Source organism: Peromyscus maniculatus, chromosome 4 (assembly GCF_049852395.1).
Source record: "Peromyscus maniculatus bairdii isolate BWxNUB_F1_BW_parent chromosome 4, HU_Pman_BW_mat_3.1, whole genome shotgun sequence".
Taxonomy (NCBI): domain Eukaryota; kingdom Metazoa; phylum Chordata; class Mammalia; order Rodentia; family Cricetidae; genus Peromyscus; species Peromyscus maniculatus.
In genome coordinates this window covers 2112246-2132652 of record NC_134855.1, presented here as the reverse complement: position 1 = coordinate 2132652, position 20407 = coordinate 2112246, and the positions used below count along the sequence as shown (strand labels likewise).

At 40.5% G+C, this 20407-nt stretch overlaps 1 protein-coding gene across 33 annotated transcripts in view; it reads right to left on the bottom strand.

The window, feature by feature from the left end:
• Positions 1-20407, bottom strand: part of Dennd1a (DENN domain containing 1A) — a 498842-nt gene that overhangs the window by 316357 nt on the left and 162078 nt on the right. For 23 of the 33 annotated variants that reach the window (XM_076568467.1, XM_076568463.1, XM_006992524.4 and 20 more), the window contains 2 exons: positions 19685-19734; positions 9321-9440 (listed from right to left, as the gene is read on the bottom strand). The exons of 2 other annotated variants lie outside the window; for them this stretch is intronic. In XM_076568467.1, coding sequence (XP_076424582.1) covers positions 9321-9440; positions 19685-19734 — 170 coding nt within the window. Of the gene's footprint in view, positions 1-6981; positions 7410-9320; positions 9441-19684; positions 19735-20407 lie in introns of all 33 variants that reach the window. 8 more of the 33 variants (XM_006992526.4, XM_015986165.3, XM_042274746.2 and 5 more) reach the window with 3 other exon arrangements.

Below are 20407 nucleotides of genomic sequence, written 5' to 3'. Positions count from 1 at the left end.
TTACAGGTATATGCACATGAATACAGGTGCCCTAAGAGATCATAGACATTAGTTCTCCTTGAACTAATGGGAATGGAATCTGGGTTCTATGCAAGACCAGTACACACTCTTAATCAAGGAGCCATCTTTCCAACCCCACATTCCCCACACCCAAGACTTTTCACTGGCTGGTAAGATGGCTCAGCAAGTAAAGGCACTTGAAGCTAAGCCTGATGACCTGAATTTGATTCCTAGAACCCACATAATGGAATAAGAGACCTGATTTCTACAAGATACCCTCTGACCTCTGTGTCCACATTTATATACACATGTGTACACATAAAATAAATAAGTATAATACAGGTATTTTTAAAACATCATTTCTAACCACAGTTATGATCTTTTGGCATTAGCAAGTCCATATAAACAAGACACCCAGCCTTGGGAACACTCCATGTATTACATATTGCACACTATCTCCCTAGCTAGTCTGGAAATCTTCCTTCAAAGAACTAGGTAATAGTAAGCATTTAGTTAAAGGCTAGCAAATGAAGCGATTATACCACCAAATTTTTCTCCATGGTTCCAAGCTAGAAAACAAAACAATTGCTGCCAGCTTCATTCTAAATGACAACAGCATGAGAAGCTGCTCACCTAATGTATTAGTCAGGGTTCTCTAGAGGAACAGAACTTATAGAATGAATATCTAAAGAAAGGAGATTCATTAGAGTGGCTTACAGGCTGTGGTCCAGCTAATCCAACAATAGCTGTCTACCAACAGGCAGTCCAAAGAAAACAATAGTTGTTCAGTCCATGAGGCTGGATGTCTTGGCTGGTCCTCAGTATATGCTGGAATCCTGAAGAGGTTGGCTCTAATGCCAGTGAAGGAATGGCTTGCTAATGAGGGCAAAAGCAAGCAGGCAAGAGCTTCCTTCTGTGTCCTTCATACAGGCTGTCAGCAGAGGTGTGGCCCAGAGTAAAGGTGGATCTTCCTGCCTCAAATGATCTGGATTAAAGGTGTATCTTCCCACCTCAAAGATCTGGATTAGATGTGAGATCCCACTTTAAATGATTTAATTAAGAAAAAATTTCTCACAGGTATGCCCAGCCATTTGGGTTTTAGTTAATTTCAGATGTAGTCTTGTTGACAACCAAGAATAGCCATTATAAGTCCACCCCTTGACAACTTGACACATAATCGTATCTCCTTATGTCATGTTTAATTTCCAACCAAAACCAATAACCAGGTCATAATTATGCCTAACATGATGTAACTATCCCTTCTACAACCACAAATGCACTATAAATTTAGAATAGGTGGCAATGTCCCTTGAGGGATATTCTTTTAGTACCTCAAACTTAAATATGATAACCACTGATACTCTCTTAATTGATGTTACATTACATGATAAGGAAATAGAAAAAAGAAAACACAAATATCTGTTCAAACACATTCTTAACAAAATATGACAAATGCTCATATCAATTATAACCCTCTTTCTGCTACTGATCAACTGGCCTTAGCTGGTATTTCTAACTACTTTCCTCTACTACCCATTCTGTATTTCCTCCACCTTCAGCAAGTACCTTAGCAGGTCTTGGCTCTTTTCCTGGAGAAATGACACACACACCTTCATTCCTGAAGGGTCTGTGACCTTTGTCATCCTGCCTGGATTAGGTTGTTGTAGTTTTGCACTGACTTTAAGCACAGGAGCATCAAGAGAAGCCCTAAAGTATCTCCTGTACTCCAGACATAATCTTCCTAACTTCCATTATGGAGAAATAATACAATTTTCCCTTGCTAATCTCAATCAATCATCCCTCCCAACACTGTTATTCCTTAAGCTTGTTGGCTTAAGGGTATGAGAAGCCCAAAGTGACCAAGGGGAAGTCTGGGCTTCCAGTTCAAAGGGACGTTTATTGCATCTCTCGATGGGAGCACTTCCTCCTCCATAATCAAAACTTTTCCTATTAGAACTAGCAGTGGAACTACTGCTTTTCCCACATCCCTGATGCTTGGACCCATGGATTCAGGCTAGGAGAAACCAAATCCATATATTGGATGCTGATTCAAAACCTTCTGAGAACCCTGCCCCAGCTCTTCAGGCTGCTAACACCTAACTGGTGCCATAACTCTGTCTTAAAAAGCCATTCCATCTTTCTATCAGGACAGCTGCTTCAAGACAGTGGGGAACCTGGTAAGACAGTGGATTCCATGATTGTGGGCCCACTGTCACACTTCTCTGCTGTGAAGTGAGTTCCTTGGTTAGAAACAATACTGTGTAGAATACCATGACAGTGGATAAGGCATTCTGTAAGTCCACAGGTAGTGGTTTTAGCAGAATAATTATGTGCAATAAAGGCAAATCCATAACCAGAACAAGTATCTACTTCAATAAGGACAAAGCATTATCTTTTCTATGGAGGAAGTGGTCCTATATAGTCAACATGCCACCAGGTAGCTGGCTGGACACTCTAGGGAATGGTGCCATATCTGAGGCTCAGTGTTGGTCTCTGCTATTGGTAGATCTAGCAATCAACAGCAGCTGTAACCAGGTCAGTCTTGGTGACTGGCAGTCCATGTTTTCAAGCCCATGCATAACCAGATCTCCGCCACTGTGGCCACTTTATTCATGAGCCCATTGGGCAATGACAGGGATGGCCAAGGGAAAGATCCTATCTACTTGACTACTAAACTCCTCCTCAGCTGAAGTCATCTTTTGATGAGCAGTTACATGAAACCAAATATCTTTGCCCATTTGGAGAAATCTATCCACATACTTCTTCTACAGATGTCTTTCTCACCAATTTTCCAATCATGTTCATTTCAAGTCCCTGACCATATAGCCAATCCATTGGCTACAGCCCATGAATCAGTGAACAATCGCACAACTGGGTAATCGCATTACTCCTTCCAAATAAAAAGTATGACCATGTCAACTACCTGAAGTTCTGCCCACTATGAAGATTTCCCTTTGCTAGTATCTTTCAGAATTGTGCCAGAAAGGGGTCATAATGATACAGCTGTTCACTTTGGGTGGTACATGCATAACACCAGTAAACCAGGCCTTAATCTTCTATTCCTCAGTTAATCTCTCATAAGGCACACCACATGAGGCTACAGGTGAATGCTTGGCAGCAGACAGCATTGTAATAGAAGTAGAAACCATGGGCATTTGGGCAACTTCTTCATGTAACTTTCTTGTGCCTTCAGGACCTGTGTGGGCCCAATCACATATATAACACTTCCATTTGATGATGGATTGCTACTGTGCAGGTCCTATTTTATGACTTGGTGGTTTAGATCATACCCAGCTCATAGTCACTCAGGCAACTCAGGTCACACAGTAACCTGGTGGTCCACTGTCAAACATTCAGTTTCCATTAAGGCCCAGGAGCAAGCCAAGAGCTGTGTCTCAAAGGGAGAGTAGTTGTCTGCAGATGATGATAGAGATTTGCTCCAAAATCCCAATCTTCTGTGATTCACCTATAGGGGCCTGCCAAAGACTCAAAATAGCATCCTTGTCTGCCACTGACACCTCAAGTATCACTATGTCTGCTAGATCATATGGTCTAAGTGGTAGAGCAGCCAGCACAGCGGCCTAGACCTATTGAAGAGGCTTCTCCTGTTCCAGACTGCACGCAAAACTAGCAGCTTTCCATATACCAAGTCACTTGGTGTATGGGCCTGAGTAACACCCAAGTAAGGAATGTTCTGTCTCTAGAATCCAAACAAGCCAACTTAATGTTGTGTTTCTTTCTTGGTAGTGGGAGGGGCCATGTACAATAACTTATCCTTCACCTTACAAGGAACATCTTTGCATGCCCCACACCACTGGATCCTAAGATTTCACTGAGGTAGAAGGTTCTTGAATTTTGTTTGGATTTATTTCCCATTCTTTGATGTGCAAATATGGTTTTTTGCACATCAAAGTCCAAAGTGGTTGCTACCTTCTCACTTGGTCCAATCAGCATGATGTTGTTAATATAGTACAACAATGTGATATTTTGTGGGAGAGAGATGATCGTGATCCCTTCTGACACAGAGCTGGAGAGTTAATATATCCTAGATGTAAAACTGTAAAGGTTTACTGCTGGCCTTGCCAACTGAAAGAAAATTGCTTCTGGTGGTCCTTATGGCCAGGTACTGAGAAAAGGCATTTGCTAGATCCATAGCTGCATATTATGCACCACGAGATATGTTAATCTGCTGAAGTAGAAACACTATGTTTGGTACAGCAGCTGCAACTGGAGTCACTACTTGATTTGAGTTTTTGATAGTCAAGTGCCATTCTCCATGATCCATCTGTCTTCTGCACTGGCCAGATAGGAGAATTAATGGGAGATGTAGTAAGAACCACCACCCCTGTATCTTTCAAGTCTTTGATGGTGGCACTAATTTCTGCAGTTCCTCCAGGGATGTGATAATGTTTTTGATTCACTATATTCCCTGGCAGAGGCAACTCTAAAGGCTTCCATTTAGCCTTTCCAATCATAATAGCCCTCACTACACAGGTCAGGGACCCAATGTCAGAATTCTGCCAACTTCTAAATATATCTATCCCAATTACTTTCTGGGACTGGGGAAATAACTACAGTGTGAGTTTGGGGACCCACAGGACCTACTGTGAATCAGACATCATCCAAAACTTCATTAATCACCTGACTTCCATAAGACCCTACTTTAACTGGAGGACCACAATGTTTCTTGGGATCTCCCAGTATCAGTGTTGATTCATTATCCATAAACCCTGGAAAGTCTGATTGTTCCCTTTCCCCCAGTGTATGGTTACCCTTGTAAAAGGCCATAGGTCCCTCTGGGGAAGAACTGTAGAAAAGCTAACAGTAAAAACCTTACGTATTTTATCATGGTACATCCTCAGGAGAACCTGGCCACCCCTTCATTCAAGGGGTTCTGGATCTGCAAATCGGCTCAAGTTTGGAAATTCATTCACAGGCCAAGATTCCCCAACAGAGCCTTTCTTTCATATGTGTGAGAATTTTTTCGCTTATGCAGATCCAACAAAAATACAATAAGCTTCTTATCTATTTCATGCTTGGAAATACCATGATTGATTAATCAGTACCAAATGTCCATATAAGTCATGCCACTAAAGTATTCATTGTGCCTCTGCTGACAAGTATAGGTCAGGCCATTATGAACATTGCTTTGTCTATGCTGCCCATTGCAATAACTACAATCACCTTGCCTTTGGTAATTTAGTACTGCCTCCTGGCCCCTGCTACTTTGGGGCCCAATTAAACCCATTACATTTAATTCATCCAACTGAGCAGCAGCATCTCCAACCCTAAGGTCTGGCACAAGGAAAAGGGTGAAAACAAAGCTCTTCAAATGTACTGATGCCCTCTCACAATTTTACATCTTAAAGGATTAGTAAAGGGCATGTCTTCTATGCCTTCCCTTTACACAGCGTACCCACTCTAGCTTTGCAATTTTCCTGAGCCTTAAAATCCCCTCATTAACACTAAGTCCAGGGATATCAGGCATCTCCAACTCCTTTTCAGTAGACCATCTTTTGACAAACGCTTCAGCTAACCATTCAAACAGACTTCTGACATCCTACTTTTTTTTTAACTATGCAAGCTTTCATATCAAACCTAAACCTTGTATGCAGCCTGATCCAGTTTTATATTCCTTTCACCACTATTCCATACTCTTAAAATCCATTCCCACACACATTTTCCAGGCTTCTGTTTGAATGAATTCACAAACTCATTAAGCTCTTTAGTAGTGTAGCACATCTCCTTCCTCATGGACTACACTTTCTACCCACCCTCTTAAGAGCCTGCTTAGCCTCAAGTCCAGTTATAGGTCTAGAGCAGTGGTTCTCAATCTTCCAATGTTTTGACCCTTTAATACAGTTCCTCATGTCGTGGTGACCTTCAACCATAAAGTTATTTTCGTTGCTACTTTATAAACTGCAGTTTTGCTACTGTTATGAATTAGAATGTAGATATTTTTGGAGACTGATGTTTGTCAAAGGGGTAGCAACCCACAGGTTGAGAGCCGTGGGTCTAGAGCAACTATTGGTGGGCCCTGAGGGACATCAGTCTTGTCTTGCCTGGCACCTTCTTCAGAGAAAGTCACTGCTGGTTTAGTAGATAATGAAGGATTAATTTCCTCAGTCAAGGGTAGAAAAGGCAATATTTCAGAGGGTGGAGGGTGGCAGTACATCTTTTGCTGACAGTGGAGAGATTACTTCCTCATATGAGATAAATCCTTGAAAATCTGAGGGTTCAAAGTTCTCAGCCTCAATAAGGTCCTCCTATGCATCCTCAGCCCAAGTTACAGGATCCCATTCTTTACCAATTAATACCCTTACTTTACCCTCCAGGCTGGGACTTGAAATTTTCACTGTAATTCAGCCAACCTTATAATGAGGGCTTCGGTTTGATTTTCTGCTGGAGAGAAGATTCTCTTCTAGGGCACACACAGAAAACTTTAGAATGTTTATGTGAATTTGGAGCCAGTCAATTTTATCACCAAGTTGATTGTTTTCTTTCACCATATTCTGAGATGTTAGAAGTTAATTAATTTTATCATGGAGCTAATTCTTTTCCTTTGTCAACTTATCTAGAGATGCTAAGAGCAACCAACCAGCAGCATTATTTATCTTATTCTTCTACAAATTATCTAAAGTTTTATTTACAGAGTTACCAAATCTATTGCCTCTCATAATTGATAAATCAGGATAATCAAATGCATTCATCTCCTCAAGTTTGTAAAATAGTTTACATCATGGGCTTTCAGTGCTCTCTAAGCTCCCAGGAGAGGCTTCAACTGGAAAGGCTTCAAGAACTGTCGATGTTGGCAAACTGGAAATCTATTCCAGATACTTACAAAAATTCATCCTTATACTTCTGTTGCTCTAGAACTATTCTTGGTATCTGGTATCTGTATTAGTCAAGGTTCTCTAGAAAAACAGAACTTATGGAATGAATCTATATATAATAGAAAGGGGATTTATTAAAATAGCTTACAGGCTGTGGTCCAGCTAGTCCAACAATTGCTGTCTACCAACAGCAGATCCAAGAATCCAGTAGTTGTTCAGTCCACAAGGCTAGGTGTCTCAGCTGGTCTTCAGTATACACCAGAATCCAGTAGAAGTAGGCTCTAAGGCCAGTGAAGGAATGGGCATAACAGTGAGAGTGAGGGCAAGCTGGCAAAGAGAGAGCTTCCTTCTTCCATGTCTCTATATAGGTTTCCAGTAGAAGGTGTGAGCCAGATTGAAGGTGTGTCTTCTCACTTCAAAGATCCAGAGTGGAAGTGGCTCCTCCTACTCCAAATGATTTAATTAAGAATCTCTCACAGGTGTGTCCAGCCACTTGGGTTTTAGTTAATTCCAGATGTAGTCACGTTGACAACCAAGAATAGCCATCATACCTGGCTTCTCACAAACACAAAAACCCTGGTAGACATATAAAATTGAACACTAGAAACAAAGGAGTGTGGGTTTATTTATATACTTATTTGTTCATTTTTGGTGGTGGTGCTGGGGATCAAGCATAGGGTCTGTGCATCCAGGCAAGCCTTGCACCCTAAGCTGTACTCAGCTGTTCAATTCACAGTTTTAAAGAAGTGGTTCCCCATGCCCAGACATTTGCTGACAAATATGATAGTGCCAGAGTGTTTGGGTGTGCACACAAGAGCATATGTGTGTGTACACACACAGATTCCAATTTGAAAAGAAAAAACGTAACTCCCCAAAATATGAGGAATAAACCCTCTCTTTGTTTTTGTTTTTGTTTTTGTCATTGTCTCACTATGTAGCCTTGGCTTGCCTAGAGCTCACTATGTATACCAGGTTGGCCTCAAACTCAGAGATTCACCTGCTTCTGCTGGAATCAAGGTATGCACCATCACAACCACCCAGGACAACCCTTTCTACCAAACTCAAGAACCAGGGCTAAGCATTCACTCCTTCAAATTCACAATGTAAATATGCAGTATCTTGGCCAAGGCTTAAATACAACAGCCAGGAATGGAAAAGAAAATATGCCCACTAAATAATAACTAAAATAAAATAAAAAATAAAAATAAATTAATAAAAAGAGTTACACCCAGTCATAAGTAAACAACCATGACCATCCAAGTCTAGCTCCTGGGCAGGCAGTACATAGCATTGGATACTCAAGAACAGCTATGCACAGTCATTGCTCCATAGCAGTCAGCCCCATCCCTCCTCGGGGCTCTGTGCAGCAGGCCTCTGGTGCCCAAACCAGAAATGCTAAACTTGGTGATGAGGGGAGTTGACCTCACTAGCTAGGAACGAAAATGATGAGATCTGTTAGAAAAATGCAGAGTTGTGGTTCAGGCTGACAAGAGCAAAGGAACTTCATCAGTTGGGCCCTTTTCTCCTGGTATGGCTTTGGGGAGTGAGTTACGTTGGGAGGGTCTTTTACTTGGTGAGAAGATGAACAAAGTGCAGAGACTGTTACAGCAGAGAACCACCCCTTCTGGACACCACAGAGGGCTTGGCCTTTTAACCCTGGCTGGGCCCAAGCATGGGGCCCGGGTTTTGTCATGGGCACCTCCCTGCTGCTTGTACTGGCTGCTCCACAGCAGATAGAGGAAGGAGGCAGGCCCCCCAACACCTACTTAAGAGAGGCAGATGGAGAGGAGAATGTGTGGGATGCCTTTACCTCCCCCTCAGGAGGCGCCCAGCAGGAGTCCACAAAGCCAGCAGCTCCAAAATCGGATTTCCACACATCCTCCCACCCCAGAATGCCTTACCCCCGTGGCAGGAGGAAATAGAGCATTAAGCAAGTGTGGCTCTGGTTTGCAAAGGGATTTCAGAAGGCCTGAAGTCATCTTCTCACACTTCTGCACGTTTCTGGAACTTCTACAGAGGCAGCCAGGTTGGGAAGTTATTCAGACACTGACTCAAAGAGGGCAAGGGTTCTACTCTAAGGAGCACACAATCAGTGTCTGTAGGCTGTCCTGAGCTAGACACATACTTTATTAATAATCTTACATACACAAAATGTCCTCAGGGAAGCCTAACAGACTAATTTCTGACAGCTCCAGATAACAGCAGGAGGGACTGAAGCCCTGCTGACTCTCCAGTTTCCACATACCACTCAGGAGCACTGAGGCCCTCCCCACCCAAGGGATGTGATGCAAATAAATAAATACAATTATCTGCAGGACTTCAAGTGAAAGAGCAACATCACAAAGTCCTTCTCCCCAAGATCACTGACTTGTGGGGAACAGATAGGACACCAAAACAACAGCTGGAAAACTTAATTACAGAAGGACTATGCAAAAGCTGACAACTGTTTCACAGAACCAACCAATGGCTGAAGCCCTTCTCCCTTACCTTAAGATACAGAAGCAGCTCTTGGCCCCTGAAGATAAGCGGCAGAACCCAAATCTCTGTTTGCTGTCAATGTCAGTGAGCACGAACGTGAAGTGCTGGCCAACTTGGCTAACTGTGAGGCTGCAGTGAAGACAGAACAAAGGGAGAAATGAATTTGTGCTAAGTTTCCAGATAAAGTATCTAATCGCCACAAGTCATTGAACCTGTTACATTTCCTTCGTGGACCTTTACAAATGAGCTTAAAATTTACACACTTCAAAAAAGCAGACAAGAAAGGAAAGGGAAATGAAAGAGAGGAAGCAAGGACAGAGCAGGGAAGGAAGAAGTGGAATGAGGAAAGAGGAAGGAGTGGGAAGAAAGGGAGAGAAAGGAGCCTATTCTAATGACCACTAGAAATCAAAATCAACAACACTTTCCAATGTCCCTAACTGAGTTCCGGCCCCAGGTAGCTGTGTCAATCGGCTATCAGTGCTGAAAGAAGCACTCTATCATCCTCACATAAAGAGGAAGAAAACTGAGACAAGCACTGCCTAAGGTACCATGAGGTGGGTGGCAAAAAGCTGGTTTTTTTTTTAAGCCTTTCTGTGACTCCAATGGCCACAGCACCAGCTCACTGTCACTGCTATGGTTATTTACATATCTAATGTACCACTTCAGTTATTTTCATGATAATCTTGGAATTTCAGGAATGTTCCCATTTTACAGAAAAGGACAGTCAAGAGTAGCTAGGGAACTCAGGTTCAGTGAGTGCCAGGAGGAGCCATCATGAACACTGGAATGAAAAAGGGGCAGAGCTATGTGTTGTTCTCCTGGATTCCTGAACCTTTGATACTTTCTGAACTTTGAGGAACATATTTATTAGCTTAGAGGGCAGGAGTACCAAAACGTTAAGCTTGTTTAAGGGACTAAAAATTAAAGCAATGTTTCAAGACATTAAAAAGCCAAAAATTCTTGTATCAGTACAAAATAAGCTAACTACACATAAAAGCAATATAGAGTAGGAAATGTCTAATAAATAATTTAAAAGCATGTTAACAACCAGATTAATCTAAAACTATATTAAGTTACAAAATGCTTCAAAATGCACAATTTTTATTAGTTTACCTATATCTCATGCTTTTAAAAATGTAAACATTTCAAATTCTAATATGTAAGTTTATACTAACATAATATTTAGAATTTGATAGTGAATTAATCCAAGGAATTCAGTGACTTATATGTATCTTATACTATATTTATACAAAGTGTACTTGAGTTGATAAGACACGGACTTTGTTAAAATATTCAAACTGATGCTAAGGTACCAATTGTCAGTAGAAATGAAAAATCATTCTTAACAGGCCTTTGCCAAAGGCAGGACTGTATTGTCTTTGGGTAAGCTATGAATTAAAATTTCAAATTTAGAATAGACTTTCTTTCTAAAGCTCCCTTATACAAGTCACAAAAGAAAAGTAAAATTAAAGAGATTTTCAGGGTATCCCAGCACAAAGGTCAAGGGCCTTGCCTAGTTATATTTAAGGAAACAATTCTATCCCTTAGAGAGTGCTTCAAGCACAGGAAAATGGCTCCAAAAGACAAGGAAGTGTTCCACTCTCCTTATTTAACTAGGAAGGTGAACAAAAACAAGGTGGCAATTTCAAAGCCATGTGGTAATAAAGCAGGTGTAAGTAATGCTATCCCCACCTTATACAGGGGAAGGAACACATTTCCATAAAAGTTATAGAGCTGTCAAGGGGACACCAAATGCTACCTTCTTATGGCTGTTATGTTTTATCTATAAAGCTTGGATACTGTGTTACTATGGTGATTTTAATACTATGTTTTAAAGGGGGATTATATGATTAATTTTAACAAGGTTGAGAACTGAAGATGTGTGAGAAACAGGATTCTAGCTCACATAATTAAAGTGGTCCGGGAGGAAAGTATGCCTCAGTGGGGGAGGGAGAGCCTGTTTTTATTAAAATACTTAAAGCAACAGGTTTTGTAAGTCCAAGACACAAATAAGGTCATGTTTCTGGGAGATGTTACTATGTGATCCTACCGAATGTGATTCATTATTTTGCTTTGGGTTTGACTTTAGTCCTCAAATGTGCAAAATGGAAACTAGAAAAGAAGGCTGTCGATAGGGCTGGATAAAAATCAAAACAAAACAGAACCCTAGGGAAGGGTCATGTATGCAAATCACTTCACCTGCAAGTGGGCTGCCATTAACTTTCTAACCCTCACATTGCCATTAAAAATGATTTTTAAAAAAAGTATACATAACTACATTTTAAGCTCAAAGAAAGATTCATTGCTCACTGGCTTGCTGCAAAACCCAGCTCAGTCACTATTACCTGGGCTTTAACCTAGCAAGTTTCTTAAAACCAGCTTTCAGAGCCTCGATTTCTTCACATGGAATAATTATGAGACGCTACCACTCAACCCTAAGTATACTTTGGGAATCAGTGGGATAAAAGTTTATTTTTAAAAGGACAGTCCTTAGTAGGAATAATTAATAAAAGGTAAGAAGCAAGCTGCTCCCAACTGACTGAAGATAAAATTCACAGGAAGGTCATGATTTAGAGTCTCCCTGACCAACGCAGCTTTCTAACCCTGAGCACAAGTAGTTCTTTTGCCTCATTTCTTTCTTTCTATAAGAGTAGTCCTCTAAGGGATCAAGTGATTCAAGTTTGCATTAAAATGAATGATTCTTTTTGGGATGTTGCAGTTTAGAAGGAGACACTTATTATTCTCAATTGAGTCACCTTTTTAATTCCTAGAAGGGTTGAAGTACAGGTCATCAAAAACACAAAAGCAGTCGACTCAATTTTTTTTTCTCCCCTTGGACAACGTCCAATAAACTAAGTCTGTCAGGGGCAGTCAAATAGAGGTTAACTTGAAGGATTCTGAATCTCCAAGGAATGTATCACTCACTCCACTAGCTGAGGACTAGTCTATGGGAGTATTCACTATTTTTTTCATTAAAAAAAAAAAATGACTCCGGGTCTTTTTCCTCAAAAGCTATAGTTTGTTTCCTTTTAATATCAGCATCCATTATTTCTATAAAAATCAGCTATTTCACAATGATTAAAGCAAAAGAAACCATAGGAACCATGTGATCCAATTTTCTTGTTTTATGGGTGGGAAAACTGAGGCTTAGGGTTTTGTTTTGGTTTTCAAAGTAATTAGGACTAGGGCAAAAATCCAAGCCAACTTGTGGTTCAATGTCTTTCCATCCTGCCATGCTGCTCTAAACACAAGGCCAGCCTTCCCCTAGAAATCTCACCTCAGGTTAAGGAACTAAACTATGACAAGAATGTAGAGTTGTCTTGGCAAATGGACTGTGCTTCTTATTAAGATCCAGAAAGGGAATCTCAGCACCTACAGAAATAAGCCCAGCTGACCAGAACCAGGATACTGATCACACTTACTTAGGTACACTTAGATGAACATACAAAAAAGAACTAAGCCCAGACTGTGATCTTCATGCTATGCTCTAAATGCTCGTCAGCTGTTCAAGGTCCTTCTCACCCTATTTTGTTTAATATTGAAGTTGCTTACAGGTTCGGTGCAAGAACAGTACAAAATACGTGGATACACAGTTTTGAGTCTAGTCTTTCAGTAAGAAATGAGGTTTTTACATGTCAGTAAGCTTACTCATTTTGCACACTGAAATGCAACTACACAAAGTGATATAGTATGTGCTGGAAACACATGCTGAACAACAAAAACAGAGATCTTGTAACTCACACAGCTGACTACCGAACTGGACAACAGCTTCTCAGGGATGACAACATTGATTCAAAGGATAAGAGGGAATGGCCACACCAGGCACAAGAAACTGGGTATTTCTAGCAAAGGAAAAAGCTGCGCAAAGATCCTGAGGGTTGAAAGAAGCCAGGCACATGCAGGAATGAAAAGGATACCAGGAGCACCCTAAAGCACAAGAAACAAACAGCAGCCATCACATGAGTTGCTTCATAAAGCAAGCACCAGGCCATACAGAGTACCTCATACACAAGTCATGGTAAGATATCTGCTCTTCAAGGGGTGTCAAGATCATCATGGAGAAATCTTCAGAGGCAAATGAACCAAGCACACAGGAACTCACAAACTTTACACCAACGACTGTGGAACCCGCATGGGATCGAACTAGGCCCTCTGCATATGGGAGACAGTTGTGTAGTTTGGTCTGTCTAAGGGGCCCCTGACAGTGGGATCAGAATCTATTCCTGGTGCATGAGCTGGCTTTCTGGATCCCATCATCTATGGTTGGATGACTTGTTCATCCTTGATGCAGGGAGGAAGGGCTTGGCCCTGCCTCAACTGAATGTACCAGGCTTTGCTGACTCCCCAAGGGAGGCCTTATCCTTTTGGAGGAGGGGATGGGGGACGGATGGAGGGGGAGGTTAAGGGGAAGCAGGAGGAGGGATGAGAAGAGATCTGTGGAAAAAGAATTAAATTTATGGGGGAAAAAGGTATTTACTCTTTTAGGTGGGTATGGGGTGTTTGGAGTAATGAAAGGCCACTGAATAGTTCAAATCAAAAGAAAAGCATTCATTTCAAACATCTAAAAGAATGTCAAGTACAGGGTTGAATATACTACTTAGAAAGCCATAGGAATGTTTGAGTTGGAGGCATACATTCAAGTCATCTGAATATGGGTAGTGCTAAATACTACAGAAATGATGAGGTCACCCTAGGAAAAGAGCCCAGAGAGGCAGAAGAGCATCTTGGACTCATTCACAGAAATACTAGTGGAGACAGCAGATGGGAAAGGGGCCATCAAAGAAAGAGAGACCCAACAGGCAGAACAAAGAGGAGGGAAGGTCACATGTCCTGATGCATCAAAATGAGAAGGGAAAATGTCTATCACTGTTAATGACAGGAAGGCCTTGGGTGGCCTTGACAAGAACAGTTGTAGCTGAAAGACAAAAACAAGAGAGGCTGGAACGAGCTGAGGAATGAGTTGATGGGTATAGATAACTCTTTCAAGAACTAAAGAACCAAACAGTAGTTAGGTGGGAAGAGTCATTGTCGGGTACTGCTTTGGGGTAGGAGAAACACCAAAAGTTGTTTTTAAGCCACTGAGAATAACACTAGAAAAAGAAGACGAAACAGTCAGAGCTGTGCTTTGTATAAAAATCCTAGATCTTCTACTCACAAGCTGTGTGAGAACATAAAAATTACTGTACCTCTCTGATCTCCTCTATAAAAATCAATCATCACACTACACAGTGGATTATAAATCAAGAATATAAGGCAACTAGCACATAGAAGGTACACAACAAAAATGACCACGACTGTTACACAATTATAAAGTACATGTCTGGAACTAAAACACTGTCACCCCTGCTTACTATAGCTTACTAACAAACACCTGAAGAACTGTCTATTGCCAAATTATCCTGTCCTTGAGAGTTTGTGGCCTGCTGGGCAGCAGCCAAGCTTTTATCAAACTGTATCTCCCATCCTGATGTTCCATGAACCACAAGTTTCCCTCCATACATACACTTCAGATTTGCCTGCGCCTCAAGCTTTTTACCATCCCTGCTCAGACAGCCAAGCATTGAGAACAACACTCTCCCAAGAGTTCTGGGCAATAGGTTGCAGACTGTTAGAAACAGTGTAGCTCTTATCTACTCAAGAAAACCACCAAACATTTCTAAGAAAGAACAAAGATCTGCCCTGACTTTGTCTACATAAGCATTGATGAAGTAAATTATCAATAACCACAGAATTTAAACTTATCAAAACTGGAGGAATAGTAGAGAACTTCTCAGTTCACAGGAGGGACACAGCAAGTCAAGGGGAGCACCCAAAGGAAACCTACACCTCAATAGGCCTCCCCATGCCCTGATGCTGTGGAAATGACCATGAGCCACAGCCGAACCCATCATTTACATTAAACTAAAAGGACTAAAGTCTAGCATAATGAATATATGGAGCAGAAACAGAAGTATTGGAAAATCTGCACTGATGCACTAACTCAGACAACGCTCTATCTGTATGGGAACCATTTTCTTCAGTTATTTAAATTTTCTACTTTTCTACAATAACTATATATTATTTTCAACATAAATTATTTTATGCTGTGTTACCTTAATGGCAGCAGTATGATAAATCAAAAAAAAAAGTTGCAGCAAAAAATGAAGGGCTTGAAAAGCAGTTCCCTCCACATACTAGAGGCAGAATCTTGAGCACATTACTGAACCTACCTGGGCCTCTGCGGCCCGCCTACAGAATACTGAGCATAACACTACAAATCTCTATGTTTCCACATAAGAACAGAACACTGCACAGTGCCCAGCAATTACCAGATACAAGCTAAAGTGTCAAGTAATATCTGAGCCCCCTTTGCATCTGTGGTTGCATCTAAAACCATGAAACAGTGTCATTTCATTTTGTACACCTATCATTGGTGAGTACAGGTGTATTCACAGGAACTGAGTGAAGCTGACTTGAATTCTGAATAAGGCTAACTAAGCAAAGTAAGAAGAGGAAGAGCTTCCTGGCACCCAATGCATCACAGGCACTCTGACTCACTGAAGCTACTGTCAGCATCATGTGCAACAAGAGGCAACCACAGTATAGAATGGGGCGTGTCTCTCTCATTTACTCAATAACAGGGAGCCTTTTTTGAGACAATACAGGAACTCATTGCTTACTTTACTACTTCTACCCCCAAAAGCTTCAGAACAGGAGTGGGTAGCAAGAACTCTGGACTGGAAATGAGTTCCTTCCCAGCATTGTGACTGTGGTTATGATAATAGGCAGGACCTTTTCTTCTGTGGATCTTAACTTTTTTCTGTAAAATGGGATGATGAGGCAGATGCTGTACTCTCAAGACCATGTAGGCCTCTCCCACACATTTTCAGAGCCTCCTGTGGACACAGCCCAATCTCTCACAGTACACGGCAGCCTCCCCAGCAGGCTCCATCTGCTCTGGCTGAACATCTCCAAGCTCACTCAGGGTTTTCTCCTCTGCTTTGTTCTGTGTGCATATGGGGTGTTAGGCTCACTTTTCCACTTACCTACTTCTTGCTGGCCTGGCAGACTCAACACAAGTCTCACCCACCATAACAAGTTCTCTCTGAGCACATTAGTCTTCTGTTACCTCCCCATCCTTTCAAACAGTGTTTAAAATGCCTTTACAGAATGTCTTGAACTAAACCCAAGACCATTTCTATATTCTGCATATAACCCAACACAATGAGACCTATCCTGGATAAGCCTTTACTTTCATATCTATCACCTGGCCACTGTGGAAAGAGTAGGGGAGGACATAACCAGCCAGAGTAGCACATTGACTAGAATCAATTAGGTACCCAAGCTAATTTTCCTTTCTTACCCTTAGCCCTTGATTTCTCTATTTCTGGTGACTAGTCTTTCTCCACAAGGTGATCTACTGGGAGATGAAACCTAGGACAGACTATAAGCCTAGAAGGACCTTGGGCAAATCATAATTCCTCCATACTTAGACAGTTTCAAATGAAGAACATGTACTTGCTCTTATCTCTTACATCAGATGATAAAATGAGATAATATGGGAGAAAGCCTCTCTTCTGCAGAGCTACTAGCATTATTATTTTTGATAAGTCTTAGTTTCAGAAAGAACAATCTTAAAACAGCACAAGAGATGGCAAGACGTCAGTATTGACAGGTCATTTGATGATGACTGTGAAAGTCCCACTCCTGTTAACAGACTAGAATGTCAGAAAAGTTGTGTGACTGTTCCTTAGGGTGGAAAAGCACAAATCAGGAAGCCTTTTGTTTTGAGTGCAACCACCTGGGGCACTGCTCATCCCCCATGGCTGTCTATTCAAACAGTTCCACAGACCCACCTGGGCAAACTTGTGGGCCTCAGAATCTGGACTCATCTACTTGACAGTGCTAACAACTAATTTAAAAAAAAAAAAAAATCCTGACATTAAAACCTCTGAATTTCTCATAAAGGAGTCTGATTGTGACGATCTCTCCTATATTGAAGTATGGCTGCCTAAAAGGTACAAAAGAAAAGAAAATGCCATCTCCCGAATAAAGTTGGATCTTCCTTGTTTTATGTGTTTGGGGCATGAGTTGAAGTTACCTTAAGAAATATAATACAATGTGAAGACAAACTATTACACACTGAATAACCTATATAATGTTGCAAAGGAAAAAATAAGGAATACCACTGGTATGAGTGATTTGCAGAAATGTGTTTTACAAGAAAAATGTTTTTCCAATAACAGTAAAGAAGCATCCAATGTTACAGGTAACATAAGGAGTGGGTGCTTCAGAATTATCCCTGAAGGAGTTCTACTTTTCTTTTAATTAAGAACATAATCATCTAGATTGGCAGGCAAGCAGGGTGGTATGTACAGTGAAAATGAGAGATGTGTGTTTGAGTGTATACATGTGCATGCATACTGCATTAGGGTGGGGCATGTCTCTAATATTCACGTACAAAGCCAATTAAGAAACATTTATCCAAACAGACCACCACTCTAACAAGCAATCCTGTCAAAATGTCTTCTTATATATTTTGTTAAACATTTAGCTACATTCAGCTTTAGTAATTTGTATAAATATGTCTTTTTATAATTTGTAATACAGTTCCTAAATGGCTGGGAATTTAATATATTGCTGATTCATACATATAAAATCTCAACAATACCCTACACCTCTTTCTACAGACAGAATGTTAAGAATGGCATGGCTTTTATTTTCTATAGCAGGTTTATAGAAGCAATAGGATAAGAAGGAAAGAAGGGACTCTCATTACAAAGACAGACCCTCTTAAAAATCAAAGCTATTCTGTTCTGAGCACCCACCTGCTACTACAATATCCTGGTACCAGGTTTTAAAAGCTCTGAGTCTGAAAGCTTGACAATGGCTGATTGGCTTAAAAACAACACGTGAGAACAAGGGAGGGCACTGATGCTAAGTGGCTGGCAGCATTCCAGAGTTGTTCTTAGGACTCAAGACTCCTTCAGCTACCATCTCATCCCACACCATTCTTAGGCTTATGCCAATAAACCAGGATAATGGTATTACAATGTATAGAAAAGAACTCAGTAGCACACTACTCATATGTACTCTAAACCACCCAAATCCTTTAAATCATGCCTTATTTGTGGATGTTAAGAATACATGATAGAACCTTCCTGAAGATGGACATTTTACACAGCTTTCTTGGAATGTTTTATGAAATTCATTAGACATGCTTCATTCACTTTCCATAAGATCTCTAACACTAAAAGTGGAATTAAAAAAAAAAAAAAGATTTTTACAGTTCCAGTTCAATTTCCCAAGAAAACCGAAAAGAGACAACAAGGGAGTGGACAAATGATCATAAAAATAATGCCTCACTGGAATGGAGGCCACAGCAAACAGTTCTTGAAAATAAGATCACACTCACCACCTTGCCATTTTACTAACATTAATAAGTTACAACTAAAGAAAATTAAATGAAGCTTTTGAAAAATTGCTGCTATCATGCAGTGGATTATTTATCAAACAAAACGAGCCTCACAGCACTTCGGTTATCCTGGAGTTCTTTTTTTTTTTTTTTTTTTTTTTTTTTTTTTTTTTTTTTTTTTTTTTTTTGGATTTTCGAGACAGGGTTTCTCTATGTAGCTTTGCGCCTTTCCTGGAACTCACTTGGTAGCCCAAGCTGGCCTCGAACTCACAGAGATCCGCCTGCCTCTGCCTCCCGAGTGCTGGGATTAAAGGCGTGCGCCACCACCGCCCGGCCTATCCTGGAGTTCTTATAGTTGTACCCTTCCCATAAGTCACTTCTCATGATATGAATACTATGGACTGTTTAGAAGCTTGTGTATGTTTTAGTATTCATGCCTATAGAAAATGTTGATTCCCCAGAAACACTATACCATTGGTCACCTAAACCATATGAAAAACATTATTTAGTAACGTATCTTTTAAGCAGTAAAATGCTTCTAAACAAGATAGGTCCATATCTATTTAAATTTGGAGTTGAAACCAAGGGAAAACAAACTATAAGGCCAGTTGTTCATTATTTGTTTAAGCCAAACATATTAATACTTAAATATAAATTCAATAGTACTGAATTAAATACCAACCATTCTTAATTTAAACCATGGTTTAAATCTAATAACCAAAATAAAAAATTTAATGCCATACGAAATACATCTCAAAAACTATGCAACACATAGCTCTAAGATTTAAACTTTTTGATGTTGTCAATAAAATTTCCAGGAAAGAAGAACACTGCAACTCTCCTTGCCACAGAGGTACTTTAAACCACGGTTTAACAGACAGAATGTTAAGAGTGGCATGGCTTTTATTTTCTATAGCAGGTTTATCGATACTCTTTTTTTTTTTTTTTTAACTAATAAAGTTTGAAAATCTGACACTACCTGTCCACATAGAAGGGGAAACAAAACTTGGTCAAAGTCTGTAGAACTTCCTGTGGAGAGAAAGAGAGATAATTTATACATCTAATGGGACCAATAAATCTAACATTAATCACAGAACACCATCTAGCAACTTTACCCTAAAGAAAGAGGAGACAGATGAAGAAATATGTGCTTTATCAATTACACAGGAGGAGGACCAGGCAGTCAATCATGAGAAATAATAAACATGATCAAACTTCATTAAAAATGAAAAATTAATCAAGAATCACACATGGGCAGGCAGCAGGAGCCACACTGGAAAGCTCCGAAGGGAGGGAGGTGCTTGGGTTGTCGAGTGTTAACACCCCTCCAGGGACCATCTCCAGCCTGACCATATGGATCAGAGTGAATAACACTGAGCCACATGGGTTTGGCCTGGCAGGGCCGCTGTTGCTGGCACTGTTTTTGACTGTTACCTAGGAACAGAGGGGGCCGGGATTAGACAACGCTTCCCCGCATCAATAGGCCAAATTACAGCAGAACAGAAAGCCAACTTGAAAATAATTATTTATGAACATTCTTAACTCCATTTTTAGAGTTTAAAACTTCATTTGGTTATTTTTCAAGAAGTTACCATTAGGGGTATAAAGTAATTTTAGAAATCAAACTGTGACCATTGTTTTTAGTTAAACATCATTACCATAATTAAACACACTTACCTGCTTATATAACTTATGAAATTCC